General features: G+C 41.4%; 1 protein-coding gene across 7 annotated transcripts in view; it reads left to right on the forward strand.

Annotated features, from left to right (window-relative positions):
• Nucleotides 1-24,831, forward strand: part of PKIB (cAMP-dependent protein kinase inhibitor beta) — an 85,274-nt gene extending 60,443 nt beyond the window's left edge. For 3 of the 7 annotated variants that reach the window (XM_089777229.1, XM_089777228.1, XM_089777230.1), the window contains 3 exons: nt 8,573-8,637; nt 19,495-19,675; nt 23,868-24,831. In XM_089777229.1, the coding sequence (XP_089633355.1) occupies nt 19,522-19,675; nt 23,868-23,959 (246 nt within the window). In that variant the 5' untranslated portion in view covers nt 8,573-8,637; nt 19,495-19,521 and the 3' untranslated portion in view covers nt 23,960-24,831. The remainder of the gene's footprint in view (nt 1-8,572; nt 8,638-19,494; nt 19,676-23,867) is intronic. The other 4 variants (XM_089777232.1, XM_089777231.1, XM_089777233.1 and 1 more) reach the window with 2 other exon arrangements.
• The last annotated feature ends 378 nt before the right edge of the window (nt 24,832-25,209 follow it).

Raw genomic sequence — 25,209 nt, forward strand, 5'->3', positions numbered from 1 at the left:
ACATCTTCCCCCCCTCCTTGCTGCCTCTTTCTGATAGAGGCAACAAGGGGGAGGGAGCGACTAGTCAACTAGTGTGTCGACTATCCGATAAGCTTTGGCTTATTGGATAATTGACTAGTTAATTAGTTGCTTACGTTCCGAGTAGGGACACTGGAATCGAAGCAAAGAATTGGTGTGGGAGTAAGCAATGGGCTGAATTGAATGACAAATGTTTGTTTGTTTGTTTGTTTTTGTTTTTAAAAGCATGAAAACCATAGCACATGTCCCAAGGTGTAGTGTGTGCTGCTGCTTTCTAGTGCATCCACCGCATGTTTAGTGCTTTCCCCGTGTCATCCTACCCATTGCTGCCCGAATTCATCTCAGGCACATTTCCATAGACTTCATGTGATTTACACCAAGACTGAATCTGGCTCACTATATAAAGAGCAAGAGATGGGGGGAAATATGCAGAATAAAGTTCAGCGGGTCTCAGATATGATGGACTGGCCAGAAGAGTATTTATTATGTGCCACTTTGTGGGTGAGCTTTTGATCAGAACTAGGCACTTGTTGGGAAAGTGTCGTGAAGGCTTTCCCACACAGCCTGATGATGCACACAGTGTGTTGCTGTACCGCTTCTATTCTTCTCTAAGCCAAGATTGCTGTGATGAGCTATTTGGTGGTTTTGTGATGCCCCACAATTTCCATGAAACTGAAAACCAAATTTTCACTAGAGTCTCACTTAGCCAGGAATTGGAGCCAGCTCTTCAGAGCTTTTGTTTCCATTCATTGTGCTTTAATCTCCCTCAGTTATGCCGTTCTGTTGCCCACCACATGTCTGTTAACCTAGGAACTCTCAAAATAGTAGCCACTAATGAAAATATAGAGACAATTAGGAACATAGAACAGTAGGGGCATTTGGCTGAACTTAACTGATCCAGTGGGCTGACTTTGACTGAGATCAAGTATATTCAAACCGAAGGAAGGTACATTTAAAGTGCAAATATCTTAGAAATATCATGAAATAAAGCCAGGGAATCAACCAAAACCAGATGTGTGGTGTTTATATTGAAAGTCAGGTGGAAAGAAAACACTGGGTTCCTCCACGGAACAAAACAATTGCTTAGTCACTGGCAAGGCAAATCTACATGACTTAATGTAGCATCTGTTGAAATCAGTGTAATGGAGACCAATGTGCTTCCCTCCAGATCTTAAGACCAGAATTCAGAGACTACTGAAGCCAATGAGAGTCCTTCCATTGACTTCGCTAGGCTTAGAATAGGGCCCAGAGGAGGCACCTCTTAGGCCTTGTCTACACTTACCAGAGACTGACATTACTAGACCCGCTAAATCGACCACTGGTAGATCAAGCTCTGCAAAGATCCACTAAATAGACTGCTGATTGCTCGCCTGACTCCAGTACTCCACTGGGAAGAAAATACCCAATAAATAAGAAAAAGTATCATTTCAGATCAGCTACAATTAAATCTCTAGAACCCTAAACAGGTCTTCGGAGGAAACTAGGATAATACTATAATATGCATCAGGTTACTGTTATGACATTCAAACAAGGTTACTCTAATGACATCCATTTATCTGTATATTAATAAACAACATAATGAAACAAACAACTACTTGGCTGATTTACAGGAGTAGATTCAATTCTAATTTGTGTTATTTGGCCACTCTCATATTGCTGCAACGAGTGACAGCTCTTACCAAAGGAATTTATTTAGAAGCACCTTGTTGCTGGTGAAGTGACCTCTGAGATGTAAGAAAAACCAGGTTCCAGGTGAAACTGTGTGTTGTGACAGGATCTGTGGGGTGCAGCATGGAATTGTGGGATGGCTATGTTCCCTTATCTCTCCAGCCTGAGCTGTCTGGCGTGATACTTTGCTGGTGACCCGCAGCAAGCCCCTTCAGGTGATGTGATCACTCAGCACAACTGGTGAAGTGACCTCTGAGATGTAAGAAAAACCAGATTCCAGGTGAAACTGTGTGTTGTGAACAACTTCATGAACTGGGCTTGTTTAGTTTGGAAAAAAGAAGATTAAGGGGGGACATGATAGCGGTTTTCAAATATCTAAAAGGGTGTCACAAGGAGGAAGGAAAAAATTTGTTCCTCTTGGTTTCTGAGGACAGGACAAGGAGTAATGGGCTTAAAGTGCAGCAGGGGAGGTTTAGATTGGACATTAGGAAAAAATTCCTAACTGTCAGGGTGGTCAAATATTGGAATAAATTGCCAAGGGAGGTGGTGGAATCTCCCTCTCTGGAGATATTTAAGAACAGGTTAGATAGACATCTGTCAGGGATGGTGTAGACGGAGCTTGGTCCTGCCTTGAGGGCAGGGGGCTGGACTCGATGACCTCTTGAGGTCCCTTCCAGTCCTATGATTCTATGATTCTATGTGGTCACTTGTCTTTTGATCAAACATACTTCTGTGTGGTAGACACTTGATGAGTATCCCAGTCTAAAACTATGGGTCAAATTCTGCTGCCATTTACACAGTAGTGGAGTCATTCCAGAATCATAAGCTGAGGAAAAGTGAAGAAGGAAACCTCTGCTAACATCTTTTCACAAGTTCTCTCGGTTAGCGTATTAAGGTAAAGGGGAGAGATTTGCTTCTGCCTGAGAAGCTGTCAGGCCTCCCCCAAACTTGCTGGATTCTGAGGGATCTAGGTGGCTCCTCAGGCCATGTATCTCAACCCTTGATGACTGATCCAGTGATGTGTGGTTTTGATGGAGCTGCACTACCACTGATTTTACCTTGTTGGGACTGTCTTTGGGAACCCTGTGGTATTGGAGGGGAGGCCTCCACAGGCACAGTTAATACAGCCTTGGTCTCTATTAACTGGTCTGCTGAAAATCTACAGAGCCATCGAATCAACAATGTGCAGCCTACCTGGCCCTGCCTCAGCTAATGCAGTTTCTGGATCTGTAGAGTAACTTCCAGCAAGGGAAGATTTGGTGCCACTTAAGGTGACTGAACCTTATGTAGAAGCGGGGATATTTGTGCAGAGTCCCCTCAAGTGTCCAAATCTAGAGCCGAAAATAGAATCAGATCATCTGCACTGTAAGACTTTTTTTAAACTTCAGCCTTTATTGTGTCCCAGTCAAGTTTTCCTGACGGTTGAGTATCCCATGCACAGATATAATGTATTCCTGTATTCCAGCTGAGAGGTGATGAAGATGTGAATAATAGGCTAGGTCATAGTCCACCAGGATAAGATGGGGTCTGTTAACTATCTGGTGATGGTAGAAAGTGTTATTTATGGATGCTTCTGTGTGAGAGGGTATGGTCAGAGAGGAATCCAAGACTGTTCCTAAACTCTGAATTCATTTGACCAATTGTAGGGGTACCATAAATCAAAGGAGACGGGAGAATGTGCAGCCACAGCACAACGTAGCTCAAAGCACCAACAGAATCTCTGTCTTGCTCAGGTGCAGCTTCAACCTGCTGTTTCTCACACATGATCTGTTCCTATTATCTGAGCAATGAACCCTCTTGATAGGGGAGGGCTTGTAGGGTGAAAGATAAGCAGAACCATGTGTTGTCTGCATATTGCTGGTACTTAAGCTCATGTGGTATGACAAGTCCAACTAGCTCCTGCATATAGAATCTGAATAGGAATGGAGAGAGAATTGACCCTGGAGAGAGGGTTACCTAGGGAGGTGGTGGAATCTCCATTCATAGAGGTTTTCAAGTCTCGACAAAGCCCTGGCTGGGATGATTTAGTTGGGATTGGTCCTGCTTTGGGCAGGGGGCAGGACTTGATGACCTCCTGAGGTCTCTTCCAGCCCTATGATTCTATGATTCTGTGACCATTCTGGGAACCTAGGCCACGAGTCTTGCAGTGGAGATGCAATTTCCCATTGCTACTCTCTTTGGTTAGATCTTCAGGGACCGGAATCTTGTATGGCAACAAACTTTAGGTCCAACTTCAGCAAAGCACTTGAGCATGTAACCATAAATACGTGCTTAAATCCCATTAAATCAGTATGGTTTAGAGATGGAGATAACCACATGATTAAATGCTCTGCTGAAATATATCCTCTGGGAAAATCTTGTAAGACCCCCGAACTATGTTCCACAAACCTCTGGCAATTCATAGCCTGAAACTTTTTGAACCTCAAGATTTAGTTGATTGGGATATTGGAGGGTAAATCATTTAGGAAAAGTATGTCTGTCTGGTTACTGACGATTGAAAGAATGAAAACAAACACTGAAGAACCACTCAGTAGGCAATCTAAGTAAAAACACTTGCTGAGACCTTCTTTGCTTGCTCCTTGGACCACATAAAGGAAAACACCTTGGCTATGCCTACACTTGCAGCTTCTTGCGCGATAAATATGCAAATGAGGCTAAGCGTGGAATATTGCCGAGCCCCATTTGCATACCTAATGGGCCGCCATTTTTGCAGAAGAGGCTCTTGAACCAGAAGGAGCTGTCTACACTGCCCCTTCTTGCGCAAGAAATACCCTCTTGTGCAATGGCACTACACTGATTATTTTCAGGAATAACGGCATTGCACAAGAGGGTTTTTCTTGCACAAGAAGGGGCAGTGTAGACAGCTCCTTCTGGTGCAAGAGCCTCTTCTGCAAAATGGCGGCTCATTAGGTATGCAAATGAGGCTCGGCAATATTCCACGCTTAGCCTCATTTGCATATTTCTCACACAAGAAGCCACGAGTGTAGGCATAGCCCTTGAGTCTTGTAAGCCAAAGCAAACACTTGTGTAACCCAGACTATAACAAGCAGCCCATGACTAAACAATAGAAAATCAAGTAAAAAATGTAAAGCAAAAGAAACCAGAGAGATCAATACATTTGGCTGCCAAATATACTCTGTATGACAGATACAAAATTAATTTCATTTTCAGTGTTACGGGAGAAAACTCAATTGCTTTTTTGCTGTTTTTTCCCCTCCCCTTTAAGCCTCAATGGTCCATGTAAATGGGGGAAAAAAGCAAAATAAAAGTTCTGTGCCTGATTGTGTTCTAGCTAAAAATAGGGTAAAGAGCCTGGCTTTTTATAAATGACTTGAATCATGTTCAGTGAGTGCTTTTTCTTTCTCCTCTTTCATCTTTCAAATGGCGCTATTTGTACTACTTGGCTTGGCAGTCTGCTTAGCACACTGGATATTTTTTTTTCTCAATCTCCATTTAGAATACTTAGGTATTTTGATACTAGGATACATTTACCAAAGGATCATTTATCAAAAGGGAAAAGGCTTTTAGAAAGTCATCTGCATTAATTAAAACTCAATTGAATTAAGTTAATTTCATATTACATTAATTTAAAGATATGCAGATTGTATGACTGGTAGTCCTACAAGCCAATAGAATGACTGCTTCTATGAATTGATGTTTGGACTAGAGATGGCCATACTGTTTAGATTTAGGGTTTATTAGTGCTGGGCCTTGTTTGGACAATAATTTTCGCTCCTTTAAGAAGCCTAAGAATCCTTTAAAATAATTTCCTAAATATTTGTTACTCAAGATTTTTATTGAAGACTCTTTCATGAATGTATTCTATAAGGGTGCATATACACAGCTCCCTAAACTCAAAATAAGATATGCAATTTGCACTACGCAAATCCGTATCTTATTTAGAATCTATTTCTAAATAGCTTATTTTGAAATTTGGCGTGTCCACACAGTGCCAGATTTTGAAATAACGTGCTATTTCGAGCCATTCCTTATCCCTTGTGTAACAAGGTTTACTGGGATGGTGAAATAGCTTGCCCATAATTTCAAAAGCCTTTTGTAGATGTGGGGTAGCTATTTCAGGATACCTCTGGTATCCCAAAATAGCTGTGCAGTATAGATATACCCTAAGGGAAGCTCTTTCTGATAGGAAGGTTAGGATTTGATCTGTAATGGCCTGGCAAAGGGCCGGCAGAGAGTAATCAAGACAATTCAGAACTTCTTAAAATGAAAATATGGTAAAAAGATAATGAAATTAAACCAAATTAGTTCTCAGGGTAATACCACTGCTTCAGATTTATAACTGGGATGAATTTTGGCCCATTAGGTCTATTGCTCTTGGAAAAGAGACTGTGATATTATAAAAATGAAGGAGGTTTAGGAAGAAGAGATTTTGGAGGTAAAGCATGTCATATACAAATGGGATGGCAGGAACAATTAGGGCATTAAAGATACCCTTTATTACATAAAAGGTAAAAACGATATCGCATCAGTTACATGGAGGAGGCCTTTAGTATGTGTCATGGTTAGGAGCACTACACATGTATCAACTCCGGAATGAGACAGAAGTGGAGGACAAGAAAGTATGAAAATTGAGATGGAGAAAGGGGTTTAAAAAAAGTTACAAAGGGAAGTGATTTAACTAAAAGGAAAACAGAAACCTTGGGAGACACGGAAATTAAATTAATTGTTACCAAATGCTGGTATTTGGTATACATGCCAAGAGATATGACTGTGTTAAAATTTTGGTTTAAATGGGGGATAAGCAGAGGAAGCCAGTAGTGTGACATGTAGTGGAAGGGACAGCCCACATGGGTTTTATGTCATGAATTCTACTATTATTGGTGGTTTTGTTGCATTTTTTAAATATTTGAATGGAACCAGAATTGCTTTTGACAAATTACAGTTGAATACTAAACTAATTTATTTTTGATTCTCCTTCTTCTCCCCCCCCCCCCCCCAATCCCTTTTCACTAAAAAAAAGTTCTTCTGAAAAGCAGGAAATTGCATCAGGTGTTTGCAGAGGGACCCATGTGCTTGTTTTTATTTTGTTACATTGGTAGAGTTTCCACACTACTTGTTTCTAAGTGCCATAATTTCTAAGACAGGGGCCAGGAAGTATCAGATTCTTCCCTTATCTCAATGCATGGTATATATACATACAGTTTTACTTGTTTGTGGACTTGCTTAGGGACTGGAAATACTATCTTTTGTCCACACTGTCTGTCACTACATACTGATGCAACCTCTACATCCTCGTGTAATTTGGGACACATTAAGGATCTAGGGGTCATAGTGGACCACAAGCTAAATATGAGTCATCTGTGTGACGCTGTTGCAAAAAAAGCAAACATGATTCTGGGACGCATTAACAGGAGTGTTTTGAGCAAGACACTACGAGTCATTCTTATGCTCTCCTCTGAGCTGATTAGGCCTCAGTTGGAGTATTGTGTCCAGTTCTGGACACCACATTTCAAGAAAGATGTGGAAAAATTGGAGAAGGTCCAGAAAAGAGCAATAAGAATGATTAAAGGTCTAGAGAACATGACCTATGAAGGAAGACTGAAAGAACTGGGCTTGTTTAGTTTGGAAAAGAGAAGACTGAGAGGGGATGTGACAGCAGTTTTCAGGTATCTAAAAGAGTGTCTCAGGGAGTAGAGAGGCAAATGGTTCTCCTTGGCCTCTGAGGATAGGACAAGAAGCAATGGGCTTAAACGGCAGCAAGGGAGGTTTAGGTTGGACATTAGGAAAAACTTCCTAACTGTCAGGGTGGTTAAACACTGGAATAAGTTGCCTAGGGAGGTTGCGGAATCTCCATCTCTCAAGATATTTAAGAGCAGGTTAGACAGACATCTATCAGGGATGGTCACTCTATGGTACTCGGTCCTGCCATCGATTGGACTTGATGACCTCTCAAGGTCCCTTCCAGTTCTAGTGTTCTGTGATTCTATAAGATAACCACTTATAACACTGAACTTAGCTTGATATTTAAGCTTTCTTTAGCCATTGATACTCCCAGTATTGTTTACATTCTTATAAGTCTCTCTTCACTATAATATCTGACACCAGTATTATAAATGATTCCATATTGTAAACGAATCACTCCTGACAGTACTCATAGTCTACAGTTTTACTCATGGGGACATCTTTCAAAAATTTCAAAGGGTTTGAAATTGCACATATTCTCCTACCTGTAAGTAAAACTGTCCAAAAATATGATATAAAGACCTGTGAGTCAATGATAACTGATGCTGTTTAATTCAAATTATGAGGCTTTGTAGAGACTTTCTGATTAGGCTATTCTGAATAACAATAAAATCTCAAATCAAATTTCATGAGTTAGTCAACTTTGTCTGAGACAGATTTTTCTAGGACTCATTTCATTAAAATAATTGAAGCGGGAGATTCTGAAGATTAAATGAATATGATTTAGAAGATGTGTAATGAGTGCAATTGTATTAGGCAGACTACACATGCTGTATTCAGGAAAACAAATGAATTTATAAATTAGTATTCATTTGATAGTTAGCAATAGCTGGGTTTGAGATACATAAAATTTGTTAAAATATAACTAAAATATAAATGCGATCTATAGAGCGGGGCTGAGGAAAAAAAGTTTGAAAGCTGATTTCAGAACCAAAACCAAACCAAAAGGCTAAGAACAGGAGCTGCTGAAGCATAGTCTGCAGCAATTGCAATAAGAATGCAGCCTGAACCAGCCTTATGTTCCTGCTTACTCATCATCTACATGAATGTCAAAGTCTCTGAGCTATCATCCTCAGTGTCTCTAATATCATGGCCTTAAGAAACATCACCACCTTGACCAGGGACTTTCTAGTGTACTGAAGTGATTGGCACTCATAATAGTCCCATTTTGCCTTTATTACAGGGCTCATATTCCAAATGGACCTGTTCTATTGAGGCTGGTTTGCACACAGACTTCCTATGCTTCAGGTAAGATGTACCAGCACAATAACTCCCTGTTGGTTCATGTTTCCGTGAGTTCCTGCAAGGAACCAACTACACCAAAATGATCCAGCAGAATTTTCTTCCTGGAGCTCAATTCTACATGCAAAGGCAAGGGTCTTCATCAGCTTTAAGGGATGGTCAGCCTTTTATTAACCACTGAATTAGCACTGTACAATATGAATCAAGTATTAGGATCACCATCTAATGACCTGTCTTCCTAACAGCAGCAAAATGAAAGGTCTTTTGGGGGGTTCTGAAGACATGAATGGAACAAGCAGAGAAACTGGGACGTGAAGTCTATGTCACTGGTGGAGCAGAAGGGCTGGCGTTCATAAGAGTCAAGAACAGCTAGAGATGGAGAGAATTTTGTAGGGGCCTCACAGCGAGGACAAGAGTCTGAAACTTGATGCCATGGAGAAAAGGGAGGCAGAGGGGCGATTTAGATATGGGTGAAGAGATTGGAGTAATGCACAAGAAAAGGCCATGACTTGGTGATGAAGTGGTTTAGATTTAAAAACTAACTTATGCAACGGGATGGATGTAAGCAGATTGCTGCCGTAAAAAAATAAAGTCATCCATATGCTTATGTTTTTGGACTGTAAAGACCAGAAATAGTTTGGCTTGCCAGTCCTTCACAAGTTCTCCTTAGAACTGGGTGAGTAATTGATAATGAACAGTATATTTGATAATTGCTCTTCAAACTATCTGAGAACAGCTTGTGACTCTCTCAGTCAAATTCTCTTCTCTTCTTGTCTCAGATGTGTTTATTATTCAGAATTATTTTCTAACTGCTGTAAATAATTCTTGATTTGCAGATAGGGATTAAGAACTTTGAACCAAAACTACTGCTCACCCTCTAGCAGAATTGGTACTTGATTCATATCATCTAGTTACACCCATAGCCATCTAATGGGCTTGATGTACTTAGTCTGGAGATTAAAACAGCAACGGGTTCATGGGTTTATTGCTTTAAAACAAAAATCAATCTGGAGGATTGATGGCACAGTAATGAGATAAGGAGGCTTTCACACCTAGGTTACTAGTTCAGACCTAGTTAGGCTCTGATCACCTCAGATGAACCTCAGTTTACCCACTGCTTTGTATTGCTATATACTGAGTATAAATGGCTTAACTTCTCCCATGGGAGAGAGCAGTCAGGCATGGCTATAAGTCATGTGTTTTATTTGGGGTAAAACCAGATACTTTTACATGAACTGGCTTGAATCAACACATGAATGAAGGGCAGGGAGGAAACAATGGGAGAACCAAGGACTGGGGACATAAATGCTTACTAACTGGGTCACCAAAGCAAACTGAACTTGTGATCACAGTATAGCTGAATAAAGGAACAAGGTGTCACGAGGCTGTTAAGAAATGGGCTCACAGAGACAAAGATAGGGAGCTAGGATGGTTCTGAGGTAGCACTGTCTGGCCATTTCTTCTCCTAATATTGCACTTGCAGTTGAACTAGACTTTTCAAGATTAATCTAAGAATTTTCAAATGCTATACTCCTTTTGGCTAATAATGCTGTATTGTTTTGAAAAGACTGGTGTCACTGCATATGCTTAGGAGGGTTATATTGCTCCCAAAGAAGCTAAAACCTCTTTCAGCAATCTAATCTCAGTTGGAGTCACTAGTGAGAGCCACAGAGTGAGAAGAAACAATTCCAAGGTTCAAAGGCACAGTCTGAGATGTCACCCTTGTATTTGGAGTGTACTGGCATGCTAACAGGGATACTGGGAGGCGGTTGAAAGCCTGTGGGCATAACACAGCCCCTGTAAATCCATGATACATATGTAGGGGCACATTATATATTTATGCTACCTATTCAGTAGGGAGCAGAAATAATGTAAAGCTGGATGGCCACATTGGAGACAGCATTTGGCTCAGTTTGCTGCTGAGTTTAATTTCTTGTTCTATACTGAGAATGTTAAGTAGCGTATAATTCACTAATCGAATAGTCGATGCATTTTTGCATTCACTATTCGATTAGTTGATAGGGCAGCACCGCGTGGAGCCCAAGGTCAGCTGGGGACTCCAGGGTCAGCTGGGGACAGCCTGGGCTCCCTGCAGTGCTGCTGCTTTGAGGTACCCCCATCTTCGCCCCCCCTTGCTGCCTCTATTTGATAGAGGCAGTGGAGGGAGGAGGGCGGGGGGGAGGACGACTAGTCGACTATCCTGTCAACTGTCCAATAAGCATTTGCTTATTTGACAGTCTAACATCCTTATTCTATACCAGGTATGGGTGTAATTGATTTCTTTTAGTCGTGTGCCCATACAATAGGCGTTATCTGTTTTTTTGGTTTTCTCTATAGTTGCATTACCTCACTTGTGGATTTGACTAAGGCTCTTATCTGTCACAGCTCCTACTCTTTGAAACTCATTTACAATGCGATAGCTTTCTTGGCTAGTATTGACTTTATTCAGCAAATGTCACTGTATTTTGCCTACATTTTACATACTAACAATTTTTTGTGGAAAGCATTATACCCCTCCTCCTCCCCTTTTTTCTTTTTTTGGTGGAAAAGCTGGACAGTTACTAATATTATTTGATTTTATAAAGTAAATTTAATTTGTATCAGTGCTGTACAAACCAAATATCAAATCCACAGCCCATACTGAACCTGTTCTATGTGGTTTTTTTATACCATGCTTATCACTGTAGTATCTATGCACCTCCCAGTAGTGTATTTAGCAACTTGACCACACCTCTTTCATGCATCTGTTTGGGGGGAAGGGAGGTGTAACCCACACACCTAGTGTGTTTCACTGTCCCATGTAGTGGCACTTAGACCACTTACAGTGAGAGATAAGAATAAAGGGAGCTCTACAACCTAAACTGAGTGCCAGCTGGCTTTATAGTTCAAACTGTAGAGCCTCCTACACTAAGCTATAAAGATCCCAGGTTCAAATCTGCCTGATGGTAGTTACATGTGCAGAGGAGTGGGGTGTTTTGGATTTTTTTCTCTCTCTCTCTCTCCCTCTCTGTGCTGTGTGTATTTGTTAGAGAAGACCATGTCAGAGGAATATGCTTTGTACACTTAGAGCAGAGGGTGGGATGAGGCTTGTGATGGTCCTTACTTCCCAAAGGAATTTGTTCCACAGTCTTAGACCAGCCTGCAAGAAGCAGTCTCTCATACCCCCAAGCTTTACCCTTATGTTAAAGAGTTCCACTGTGCCAGAGGTGTGAAAGTTGTTGACCACAGTCTTCATCCCAGAACTTAGTTTAGATAGCCTCTGGCCAGACCAAACAGCTCCTGGAAGATAAGGACTGAGAGCTGAACTTGATTGGCAGGTCTATGGGAAACCAGTGTAGAGAGCAGAAAGCAGACCTGATGTGTTCACAGTAGCCAGTGCTGCTGAGATGTATTTCAGAGTGCTGTACTTGCTGCAGTTTTCTAAGTGCTGAAGTCCTCAGGTAAATTGCATTGCTGTAATCCATCTGAGAGGACTAGACAACTATCAACAATCACACGTTTTAAATGTGATCTTAAAAATACTAGGAGAATCATATGGAAATGAATTCCATCAGCTTGGAGCAGATCCAAAAGAAGCCCACAGTGCATAAATGTCATAACAAGTAAGTGTCAAAATGTAAGACCCAAGTAGGAACACAAACATGTCAAGCTTCAGAAAACAGAGAGAGCCAAAGGAATACAAAATGTTTTGATGATAAATAACAAAGGTTAAGTATTATCCCCAGGCTCATCTGTATCCAATATAACCACAAGAGACCAAGAATATGGCAAAAGTTGTGGAAAAACTCCTACATGCTGCTTCATTCTAAATGAATGGCAAAGGATGATGTGTGGATGTAAGTTAGTCTCACTGTGTTGAATGGCACTTGTGCATTCTCTTTTCTGAGTCATGGATTGCAAAGGCCCATGTGGTCAGTGCTCAGGATGTGGGGAAAAGCAATTTACCATGTCAGAGGAACCAGCTCTTCCTTTGATTAACATCATTCAGTAAGAATCTAAAGGGATGGGGAGGGGAAAAACCAAGCTGAGGATTTGATTTCCTTTTCTGCTTTAATCTTTCTGTGGTTTGAGTCACTTTTGCATGTTAGTTATTGGGAAGGGTTTTGCTTAGTGGTTTGCACAGGGAAGTTGGTTAATGACTCTGTGCGTGGTATGTTCCAGTCATTTCCATTTGTTTCTGCTTCCCTTTTACCTTTCTGCAAAATAGTCACAATACTCTCCTTTCCAGTATGTTATGAGTTGTATTTATGTTTGAAAAATCATATGACAGGGGTTACCAAGTATCTATCTGTCTCAGTTCCTGTTAGGTGCCCATCACCATAGTTGGTTGACTGTCTCTCCCAAATGAACTAATGAGTGCCCATATGTTGGCTCTTGGTTCACTCTCTCCCTCCTCGATAGGAAGATGCTGGAAAGTAATTTCCTCTCTTCTTTCAATGTTTTCCTTTTTTGTGGGAAGATTAGGATAAAGAAATAAGTTTTCCATTGATTTCTTAGGCATGTGAGGTCTGTGCTCATTCTCCCTTCCTCCTGAAAGGAATTTGAGTCTTTGGCCCATTTCTCTGCTCTTGTGAGTTTCATCCATGAACTTGAAAGTGTCATTGATACTGTGGAATATCACTACTGAAGGAGGCCACTGACCCTTTGTTGAGAGCACACATTGAGTCCACTGCCATATAGGGTCTGAAAGAAGAGAGCCAAGATGTTGATTTTCTGGGGTGGACTTTCTGTGGAGAGAAGAGGACTGGGTTGGTAAGTTCTTCAAAGCTGGTGTTGCCTAGGAGCCAGCCTGCTGCCTTTTGGATCAGAGTATTTGTAAGGTCAGAACATTCACTGCCAAGAACAGAGAGGGGCATGGAACCAGCCTGAAAATTGCAATGGCTAAGACTGGGCAGGCCACCATCTGCAGCTGCCTTGCTGTGGTAAGGAGACAACAGGAGATTTGGCAGCCATAACTTATTTGGTGTCTAGAAACAGTGAAGAATTGAAAGAAACCGTCAGGATTCCGTCTAACTAGAATATTTGTTGACAGGTCCCTTGTATCATAGGAGACGTAATGATGGTGCCAAGCTCTTCAAAAAGTTTCCTTCTTCCCTTGAGCAGTAATATTATCACTTATTATGAGGGAACCCTAAGTATAGAAGACATTCTTAAGAATAAGTAGTAATGCCATCAGAGCCTATCTGTAACATAAGAGGTTATGAAAACACAGGAATTGCATAGCTAAGAAGATACGGTTTTCCTCTCATTTGCACTTAGGCAGTATATCATTTAACAGAGGTCTAGGCTGCTGTCACATGAAAACCCTTTTATAGCTAAAGATCTCTGAAAAAAACACTAAGCACAAAGTATTACTAAAAACAATGGAATGCTTTTCATGAATAAAATATGACTTAAGCAATGTTGGCCATGCATTGAGAGTCCATCAAGATACAGAATAAATCTTAATGTGCCTCTGGTCCATTAACTGTTAGGTCTTATGTATCATCTTTTCCAGATGCTCCTGAACGTAGTTCTCTGATATAGGAAAGCTTAAATATAGACCCTCAAAAGTTTATAAAGTTAACAGATGTAATTCTCTTTAATAGTGGGCAGAAAGTATATTTTCCTAAGAAACAGGTATGAAGATTTAAGACAGATATGTCTAAGGATGCCAAGTGGGGATTCCCCCCAACTCCCATCTTTGTGTTTTTTATGGGAACTAGTGGCCCAATACCAATGTCAGGAACTATGACATTTCCTGAGGATAAGTCTGTCCTTTCAAGCAGAATAACCAGAGTAATGTATTTGAGAGTAAGCTGTGCATTGAGGACAAAGACTGGGTGAAAAGGGGCTTCAAAAATACTTGTATCAGTGATTTGTCTGCTTATGATAGAGGGAAAGAGAGCAAGACATGGCTGGCAATGAATATGCGTCAGGGCACCTATTACTCCCATTCACCATGAAACACTTTATTCTTGATCCTGAGTATGACTGTGATGTTGACTTTCAAGAAACTAATTTGTTCTCTTCCTTTGGTATTTGCTTTTAATAAACCCATGTCAGCTTCTATGAAATTTTCTCTCTGCAGACTGGCATACGGATATGCCACTGACAAAGACCTACATCTAAGTAACAATAAACCAGCCATCTCACATTTAAAAAATTACATTAGTTGTTTGCCTATCAATATTTTGTCCAAGTATCCAGCCTAATCTAATTTGTACAGGAATGACATTTTACATGCATTATGGGCAAATCACATTGTAGTTGACTATTTCCTCTCCCCTCACATACACTGAAACTGAGACAGTATAGTACCACAAACCTTTTCAGACACTGGGTTACAATAGATGTTGACTGAGGCTACGTCTAGATTGCAGGATCTGGTGGATGTCTGCATAGTAGGGGCAGGTGTGGGGTCCTGCCCCGGAGTGCAAGTTATGCTATCTGGACCTCATGTATCCCTGGCGGAGCTCTTTCATTTTACTCGGGATCTGTTCCAAGGTCCAGGGTAGGTGTCGACGCTCCACCAGGGACTCAGCCATCCAGTCATAAATGTCTGCGTTCCAGTGCTTGGAGTGCAGATCCTGTTGTGTCGTCTCCTTGCCCCACAGCTAGAGGTGGGACAGGATCTTCGCTCCAGACCATGAGGGTGCCCACCTCTTGGTACCCCTTGGTGGGTCTTGGGAGCTCTCCTCGTACTCCCTGTGAGGGACAGGCGGCACTGGGGGTCTAGAGGACTTGTGGCTGTGCCATCGGTGTGCAGGCCTGTGGCAGGGAGAGTCGCCTGTTCAGGGTGCTGCTCCAAGGCTGGCTTCCTGCCACAAGGCTTGTCCACAGTGCCTGCAGCTTTAAGAAGTGCCAGGAGACAGGAACTATAAAATTGTAATTACTTTGGATAGAGTGGCCACCAGGGCACCTGGAGGCCTCGTCTTTCTAAAGAAAACCCTCTTCCCCATCCACACACAGCTTTTTCTGAAAGACCTCTTTTGGAAAAGGCATCTTCCTCATAGAAAGAAGCCTGTCGGAAAAAACCCTCAGTTCTTTTGATTTTCTTTAGAAAGAAAGCAATTGCAGTGTTGACATAATTCAATTAAAAAAAACCCTGCTGTTTTTCTGAAAAAAACTCTGTAGTGTAGACATAGCCATAGTAGCTCTCAGCTCTGCCTAGACAGGCCAGAACAATATGGGAGGTTCAAGGGAACCACAGAAGGGGAGGATATTGGGCACAGAAAGCATTATAGTAAAAGAGAAGAAAATAAATCTGACCATATGAAAAATGAGCATTTTTACCCATTACAAGGCCTTGTTGCTCTGAATAGGGTCGTCCTTGCATGCCTATTGATCTCCAGATGGAGTCATGGAGTTGATTTTGCCTACAAAGTTTAGGGTCTGCCTACTTGGAACCTCTCTTCTCATGCCATATAGTTACAGTTAGAGAAGGAGTCTGAACTGGAGCACTCTTGGTTTAAAAGAGAAGAGGCTGTAGACAGGATGTTTTGGGTGGCCCTACACTTTTGGTCTTATTCCTCCTTTTGATCTGAAATATCCTAAATCTACTGACCTTTCAGCAGTGTTGGAAGAAGGGGAGGGAATGAAGCGAGTGGTGGTATTTGTGGGTAGCATGGGATATTTTTGATTAATTTTTGGCAGGTTCAACTTCAGTAGCAGCCACAAAACCAGGCCTCTGGACTGGTTGACACCGAGGGGCTGAATTTTCAGTTTTTGTCAGGAGTGCCTAGAGCAACAGCCAGGTACATTTGAACTTCTAAATCTAAATCTAAATACAGTAAAATTAGATGCAAACTGTATTGCAAAATGCTTTCCAGAGTTACAGAATATAACTACAGTTAGATAAATTGTATCGGGGAGAAAAAAGCTGGAGTGATGAGGAAAAGAGGTTTTCTGATGAAGTATGAAATGAGATGAAGGGCAGATAAAAGGAGACTATATCATACAGGAAGCTTGTTTCAGATGGTAGGAGCTGTAGATGGGAGGTTTCTATGCACAAATTATATAGAGGAATGGAGGTGCCAGTGCTACAGAGAAAAGAGTAGAGAGACCAGGCACATGAGGCCATTTGGAAGACCTCCATGTTGGCTTTGAAAAATAGAGGTAATATTTTTATTAGACCAACTTCTGTTGGTGAAAGAGACAAGCTTTTGAGGAACACAGCTTGAAAATTGTTTAGAAACCAGAAACTAGTCCAATAAAAGATATTCCTTCACCCACCTTGCCCCCGTAATATCCAGGGCTAACATAGTTACAACAACATGGCTTATCTTTAAAAAGCAGTAGACAAAAAGGAACAATACTGCACTGGCTAGATCCACCATAATACCTTACTGCAGGGGTGTGGAACGTGAGGCCGGGGGGCTGGATGCGTTCCCAACTTGCCTGGATCCAGCCCCCAAAGCTTGGGACTCCCCCATAGTATTGGGGAGCCTGTGATGGTGCTTCAGCCCCCTGAGGGTCTGGAACACAAAAAATCTACTTGCCTGGGCTCCCTAGGCTCTAGGGTGCAAGGGAAAATGTAGGGAGTACATTTCTGCTTCTTAGTCGGGGGCCACATCAGTGAGGTTTTTTTTTTTTTTTTTTTTTTTTTGCTTCTCACTAGTGTGCGGCCCCCGACTGATTTTTCTGTGGGTCGGTGGCCCCGGAGCTAAGAAAGTTTCTCCGCCCTGCCTTACTGGCTGGATCAAAAGAGGAAGGAGCTGCCATGACAGAGGGTGGGGCACCAGGAACAAATAACAAAAGTTTTAATGTAAGAGCTAAGGAAGACACCGGTCACAGTCTTGCTCTTTTCTATTTTGAAATCTAATTTACAGCCTATTTCCTTGCTGTCATGAGGAGCCTGAGCACATGAGCAATAACTGCAGGACTCCTCTACTAAGGAAGTAAAAACAGACAAATATTTATGATGAATAACATTAAATACAATGCATAATCTCTTTTAGCATTTCTTGTCAGGGCAGCATAGTAGATGGATAATTATATTAGTTTATATTTTATTTAGATGAGATTGGTCAGGATTTGAAACTCTATTTGCTGTCAAGGCAGGAAAGTTCAACTAGCCCACTAAGCCTGCACTTACCGTTGCCACACTTATTTAAATACAGTGGTTTATGTACACATTCATGGCCTGAGAAACCGTTTGCTGAAGCCTGTCAGTATTGGCAGGAGGATTTCCCATTAATTTTAAAAGTATATTTAGCTCCTGACAAATGCAAAGATGAATTTAGAATATTTATGCTTGAAACTGGATCTAAACAACTGTAAGTACTTTGTAAGAAAGGAGGAAGAAGCATCCTGGTGTGGGTGAAGCACAGGAGTAGGACTCGGGTGAGATGGGTTCTGTTTTTGATTCTGCCACAGCCACCTTATGCAAATCATGTTTACTCTCCACCTGTCTCAGTTTCCCCATACAGAAAATGTAAATACTAATTCTGACTTATCACACGGGTATTATGCAATATATAGTATAGACTCTATAACTTGTATGTTTCTCAAGTGAAAAATACTATATAAATGAAACATATTATGAGCAGAAGCCTAGACTGGAGAAACAGAGTGGAAACATGATTTATGTTGTCTTTTAAAAAAAAAAATCTCTTCTAAATAGGGACAGCTGCTATGTAGAATTTCAGACTCACAGTAAGAACCTCAGAATCCCTCATCTTCTATTCAGATCATTCCTCCTCTCCCCTTCCCATTGAAAGTACTGAACGTATTGATAAAAAAGACACTCCAGTTCCCTGAAAGGAAGTAAATATGATTTTAAATGGAACAATTAGTATTTGATTGACAGAAATTACTTTCACTGCTACCAGAAATGATTTGTGTCATAAAATCATTTTGTTGCTGTTAATTTCAGTTCCTAATTGTATTTGTAATTGTTATACTTTATACTTTGCAACACTACTCCCTGCTTCACTCTGTCCCACCCCTTTTGGGGCAGACACTCTAACCTCAACTGGTTTCCTAGTGCAAACACTTTTGCATGCAGATAACTTTTCTCAGTTCCCTAAGGCCAGATCCAAAGCTCACTGCAGTCAATGGGAGTCTGTCCACTGATTTCAGTGAGCACTGAAGCAGATTTCTAGTGCATAGGGCAATACTGTTTCTACCTAATTACACAAGGACATTATTTGCAAGAGACAATATGTGTTATTTAAACCCAACAAAAAGTATTTTTGTGGGGACAGAGCAAAAGTAAAAAGCACCTGTACTTGCAGGAGGAAGGACTTTTGTGGAATTGTGAGCATGTTTAGACTTTTGTGGAATATGTGAGTATGTCAGATATGAAGCACAGAGTCCTTTCTGTATGCCGCACTCCAATTGTAGAAGGATTTTGTTTCAGCCTAAATAAGGACAATAACAATAATAATAAAACGTGCTGACTGTTCCTCCGAGACAACATAGCAAGGCAGAATTTCAATTCCCTTTCAATTGAATGTCTGGTAAAACCACATAAAGAGAGAAAAAAGAAAAGGGATTGGGGGATTAGGTCACAAAAACAAACAAACCCCAAACAAAAAACAATACAAAAGCACAAAACCCCTGTACAAGAGGCTCTTCTATTTATACATCCCTTGTTTACACTGTGCGCTATCCATTATGCTTGTCTGTGTTTGTGCTGCTAAAGAACAAATGGAAACAGAAGGAAATGAACAATGAAATATTTTCTCAGAGCATAGATAAACTTATGGCAGCAGGGTATTGAAGTATGTGACATTTATTAAGAAAGCATTAGTTGATCTCTTCTCACAAACCATTGGCATTTGATTGTTCAGAAATTGACTACCTTCCATTGTTAAGAAACAGAATTGGTGCATGTTTCATGACAGACGGCTTTTCTTCTGGTGTGTGTTCTACCTGCAGATGTTGCTATGAAGAAAGAAGTCAGAAATGACTGATGTAGAGCCCGTGGTCACAGATTTTGCAGCATCGGGAAGAGCAGGTCGACGAAATGCCTTACCAGATATTCTGGGTTCTCCTGCGGGTGCTGGTGCAGGGACTTCAGACTTACCACATAAACTAGCTGAACTTTCCGTGTCAAAAGGTAATGCCTATAAATTGGTGAGAACGAAAGGTTTCATGCAGTTACCTTCCATTTTCTCCCAAAGCTTTCACTGCTTCTCTCAATTCTGATGTCAAGAACAATGATAACATTTCTTCTGCAGTTAGAACTAAGTCTGCACCTGTTTTCCAAAGCAGTCATTAGTTGTGCCCATTAATTGGGAAAGGTTAATTTTACATCAGACTTCAGATAAACTTGCCATATCCCTTATTCTGGGATTATGAGATGAATTCCAAACCCATGCTGCAACAACTAAAACCAGTACCGCAACATCGTTGTTCCACTGATCATATTAAACTTAAAAAACAATAAATGGTCTTTTAGCACTTTATAGACTAACAAAACATGTAGATGGTATCATGAGCTTTCATGGGCACAGCCCACTGAAGAAGTGGGCAGTGCCCACGAAAGCTCATGATACCATCTACATGTTTTGTTAGTCTATAAAGTGCTACCAGACCATTTGTTGTTTTTTAAGTTTATCCTGTACAGACTAACTCGGCTACCCCCTGAAGCTACTGATCATATTGTTAGTCGGTGACTCACCTTATCCATCAGATTCTCTTCTGCATTGGGGTCTCCTCAGCACAGAAGGGCAAGAGGTGTTGCAAAGCCACTTATAGCACCTCCGTTCCCAAATCACTGCAACATTCTCCCCAACTCAAGTATAAGTCAGAACCATCTAAAGATGCCTCCAACTCGCTATCACCCCAAGGGACCAACTGCCAGCTGTGAATTTGTGCAGAAGTATTTATGTTGTTCAGTGAATAAGATTTCATTTTATCAGTAATAAATGTACTCTGAGCTCAAGGCTGGGGAAAGAAGTGCTGCAGTAGTGTAATCAGGATAAATGCAGGTATGAGATGGCTAACTTCTCATATGGGGAAAATAGAAGGTAGTTTAGGTTCATTTACCCACTTTTTTTTTACCAGTATACCACTAGTAGCTGCCATTTTCATTACTGAATGGGATGTAGCTGAGAGTAATGAGGATTGGGGTTGTTATTCACAGCTGGGGCTGTGGAGGTGGAAACACTGCATTAGCCAAGCCCAATGAAATATTCATTGGTTTAAAAAAATCTTATTAAGCATTTCATAGTTCAGCACAGTCGCCCTTAAGAGACACACACACACAACTAACATGAATAGAAAAGAGTAAACAAAACAACTGGAGATCAAATAAGATTCCACCCATTTGTTTCATTGTAGCCTCTGGAAAGCTTAGTTGTTGGGAAAAAATGTGCTTCTTGCAGCATAGAACCTCTCCCCTTATTCTTATATCACATAAAAGTGAACATGAAAGAGTGAAAGCATTGTTAAAAGAAATACAAAACCATTACACAAAATTACAAAAGGATTTAGCCTTCCAGATAGCATAATCATCTACTCCTGATGCCCATCCAATCTATTATTAAGAACAAATAAAAAAGAGATACAGTAGCTCCAGGAAAATGTGCTGCTGCTTTCACATGAATACAGGGATGTAATCTGCTGCAAAGATGTGATGAACAACGAATTATCAATTGCTCTTGATGCTGTTGTATAGATGAACCAATGCTATTACTGAAAAGGGTGGTTTTTAAATCCTCCATGACTAATATCAGTAAGTTGCAATGGTGAAAATGAGGCAACAAGTTTGCATGGGGTCAATTTGAGTTAAACTTTATGGATAGCTCAGTAGTGCTGTATGAACAGAGCGTTCTTAAAGGGTTTCCTTGATGGTAGCTGTAAAATGGTTTTGTATCATTCTAATAAACTAGCCAATTAGCCCGTCATAAGATGGGATTTTCAGGTCTCTCCTCCACATCGGTCTTCTCTCCTGAGCCTCCCGTCTCTCGCTCCGTCTCTCTCTCTTTCCTCCTACTGCCTCCCCTCCCCCCCCCAGCTCTCCTCCGCCTCCTGCCTCTCTATCTCTCTCTTTCTCTTCTCCTCCCCCCACCTCTCACTTGGGGGACCGCGGAGCCCAAGCGGCCGTTTGGGCGCCACTCCCCCCATGCTGCATGGGGAGCACAGAGCCCAAATGGTCGCTTGCGCCACTTGCTCCCACCCGGCAGCCTGGCTGAGCGGCGCAGAAGTCAGCTGAGCGCCACGGCAGGAGGCAAAGCGGGGCGGGGCAGTGACGTTCACGGCCAGGGGGCGGGGCCTGGAGCCACTGTCACGCCGCATATCACTGCCCCGCCCCCTTTCACCTCCCGCCGTGGTGCTCGGCTGATTTCTGTGCCGCTTAGCCGGGCTGCTGCGGGGAAGCAAGCAGCCATTTGGGCTCCCCCGGGGAGGCCAGGCTGAACGGCGCAGAAGTCAGCCGAATGCCACGGCAGGAGGTGGAGGGGGGCAGGGCGGTGACCTACACGGCCAGGCCCCGCTCCCTGGCCATGTACATCACCGCCCCGCCCCCCTTCCCCTCCCGCCGTGGCACTCGGCTGACTTCTGCGCCGTTCAGCCAAGCTGCCGGGTGGGAGCAAGCGGCCGTTTGGGCTCCGCACACCTCATGCAGCACGGGCCACCCAGAGGGAACAGCCAACATTTTAGCGTTGCAGACTCACAGACATTGGGCTACTTTCTAATAAATGACACATAAACCCATTGAGAATTCTTGTGGTATCAAAATGTATGCAATAGATTGTTTTACATTGTCTCTAGGATGCTGTCAACTGCTGTAATACTGGTAAAAAGCCAAGAATGGGATCTGCAGATGCCCTTCTACATGGAACAAAGGATGAGGGTTGAATACATTGGTCTGTGCTGTAGCCCTGTGTGCTGTAATTATCACATCAAGTAAACTCCCAGATTCCTCTTGCAGAAGAACCAGTGAGTGGTCAGCTCAGTCGAGTTCTGATGGCCTCAGTATGGTTTCTTTTCAGCCAGTTAGCATAGGCTATGTAAGGAATAAGAGCAGAGAATAAATTTGTTGCCACTGGTCACCCTAGAGAGAACTCATTGCAGCTGGATGTGAGCATCAGTCAGGATGTTAATGTAACCCACACACATACTGAGTGTGGTTCACTGTCCCATGTAGTGGCACTTAGACCACTTACAGATAAAGGACAAATGAGTGTGCTCTCTCCAGTCTGAGGTGAGAGCCAGCTGGCTTTTAGTTTTAGTAGAGGCTTGTGCACTGCACTCCAGAGGTCCTAGGTTCAGTTCCATCTGTTGGTGTTATACTGTTACTCGTAAAGGTGCTGCTCTCAACTTCCACTGATTTCTCTGGAGTTAAAGGGGCTCAGCACCTCCAGCAGATGATCAGAACTCTGTAGAATGGAGCTTGTGACGCTAGTGAGTGCTGGCTCTAGAATGTTGCTTAGGTGCCTATGTTCACTCAGGTGATATAAGATACAGGGTTTTTTGCTAATGGTAGTCTTATGGCAGGTTTCCAAAGCTGCTTGCTGAACATTTATCCCTTTGGTTCTGACAAACTATATAAGACTCAGAGAGCTCCATGACCAAGTACTGTATGTTTAAATCCAAGCTATCTGGTCTGAACAGATCCCTAAAAGCCATAATCTAGCCTAGATTTGGGTATGCAAATCCTATTGACATCAGTGGTTGTTGCCACAGGGGGCCTAAGGGCAGTATAGAAAGGATAAAAATGGTTTTAGAAAGGGCAGCTAAGCAATAAAACAAAACAACAAAACAGAGGGCAGTTAACATTTACGTGTATATTTAATCAATAGTAAAAAAAATTATCAGTATGTACTGTGGAATTCTATTTTAATTGATCTTTTCAGGCTGCTCTCGTTTTGTTCTATTCAAACGTTCACTCTAACCCAGTCCATAAAGAGTGAACTTTCTAAATAAGAAAAGAAAATTTTCATCCTGCAATGGCAGAGTGAATTCTATTAGGGGTTTTCAATGCTGAGAACAGTCAGTCTCTATCTGCAGCCAAGCAACACTCAGAGATGCTAAATTCGTTCCGATCTTTGGAAACGACAAGAAAAAAAATCAAAGAAATTATCTCCAATTTGAGTCTTACAACCAAATACCCATTGATCATAAGCACAGGGCAAGCACCTCAGCATCAATAGGGAATTGCTGTTAGAAAACAAGATGCAAGTCATATATGTCTAAGCTATCTATTCTTTCTGTCTAGTGGTTTTGCTAAAACATCTGTCACTCTGGTAGATAAGAGGTAATCGATACTAACAGTGATTAAAAAATACTTGTCTTTGATTACATAGCTAATCCCTGGCATGTGCTGGTGTTTTATCATATACATATATCTCTTCAGATGACGAAGCAGAGGGTGGAGAAATATCATCTGAAGCCATGATGGAAAATCCAGAGACAGAAGGAAAAAACAGTGATGCCTAATCTCAACAGATTGCTGGATTTACAATGTCCATCAACAGACTTTACAAATGTTCTGCTTCTGGCAGGTTCCAAACCCTAGTAGAAACTGTAGTGGTCTGGGCAGTACTATGCAACACAGTTGTATCTGGATGATATTAACTTGCAGCTACTAATTGGGGTTTTTGTGCTGATTTTCTACTGTAGTCCATCAAAAAGCAAGTAATTTTCAAATCACAAACAGGAAAAAGCTAAAGAATGTGATTTTTTTTTATTGTTGTCGGTTACACTGTATTGATACTAATCCAACCAAACCCTTTTTGACAGTTTCAATGATTATGGTAAACAGTTGCACAAAACATAATAATCATGCTAAATATAACTCATTAATTTTCCAAATTATTATTCTCAGTGGCACCAAGTCTTGTTTCCTATAGAAAATAAGATTATGTCAAGCATTTTGGGATACAGAGGGAAAGGGGAAGTTTCTTGTCTTTAAAGACAGAAGAACCCCATAGATCCATGATGTACAAACTTTGGGAATCTTCTAAGTCTTTTGTTCCCTCTGGGAAAAGAAATGGGGTGAAAAAGTCTGAAACACGTTTTCTCCTTCTCTTTCCCAAAAAGTTCCATATGCTTCTTAAAACACCAATAGCTTTTTTTAAGAGCTCTTCAGTTTATTCAGGCATATCCATGGGCAGATAATCTCTGGGTTATTCCATTCCCCACAATGATACTACTACTTTCTGTACACAGCCTCAATACTCTATTTGTTCATATGTATCTAAAATAAAATAGCACCAAGTGGTTTAAATTGTTTAATCTCAACATGTCTATTAAATAGATTACCATCTCTTTTGTCTTCTTGAATCCTTGATGTTTCTCCTGTATGGCAAGGAATGAATCGTAAGTACAATAATACACAATGCTTGTGTTTCATTTGTGGGTTTTGGTTTGTCTGTTTACAACAGAGCTATTCCAGGCATTGTGGCTGGACATAGATATGAAACCTATTTAAACAGAGACTCTCTGCTTGCACTAAAAGATCATCCATGTTTTATTATAAAGATTGTATCCCTGAAAATACTGTGTGTATATATCCTTTTATTATTCAGGATAAAATTCACATAAATTCATGCACCTGTTTTGGAATATGAGTCAATAGTCATCTGAAATTCTTACAAAGACATAGAGTGCAGCTAATTTAAAAAAATCAGGCACGTGTATTTGCAT

This window comes from Pelodiscus sinensis, chromosome 3, assembly GCF_052426305.1.
Source record: "Pelodiscus sinensis isolate ZL-2025 chromosome 3, ASM5242630v1, whole genome shotgun sequence".
NCBI lineage: Eukaryota > Metazoa > Chordata > Testudines > Trionychidae > Pelodiscus > Pelodiscus sinensis.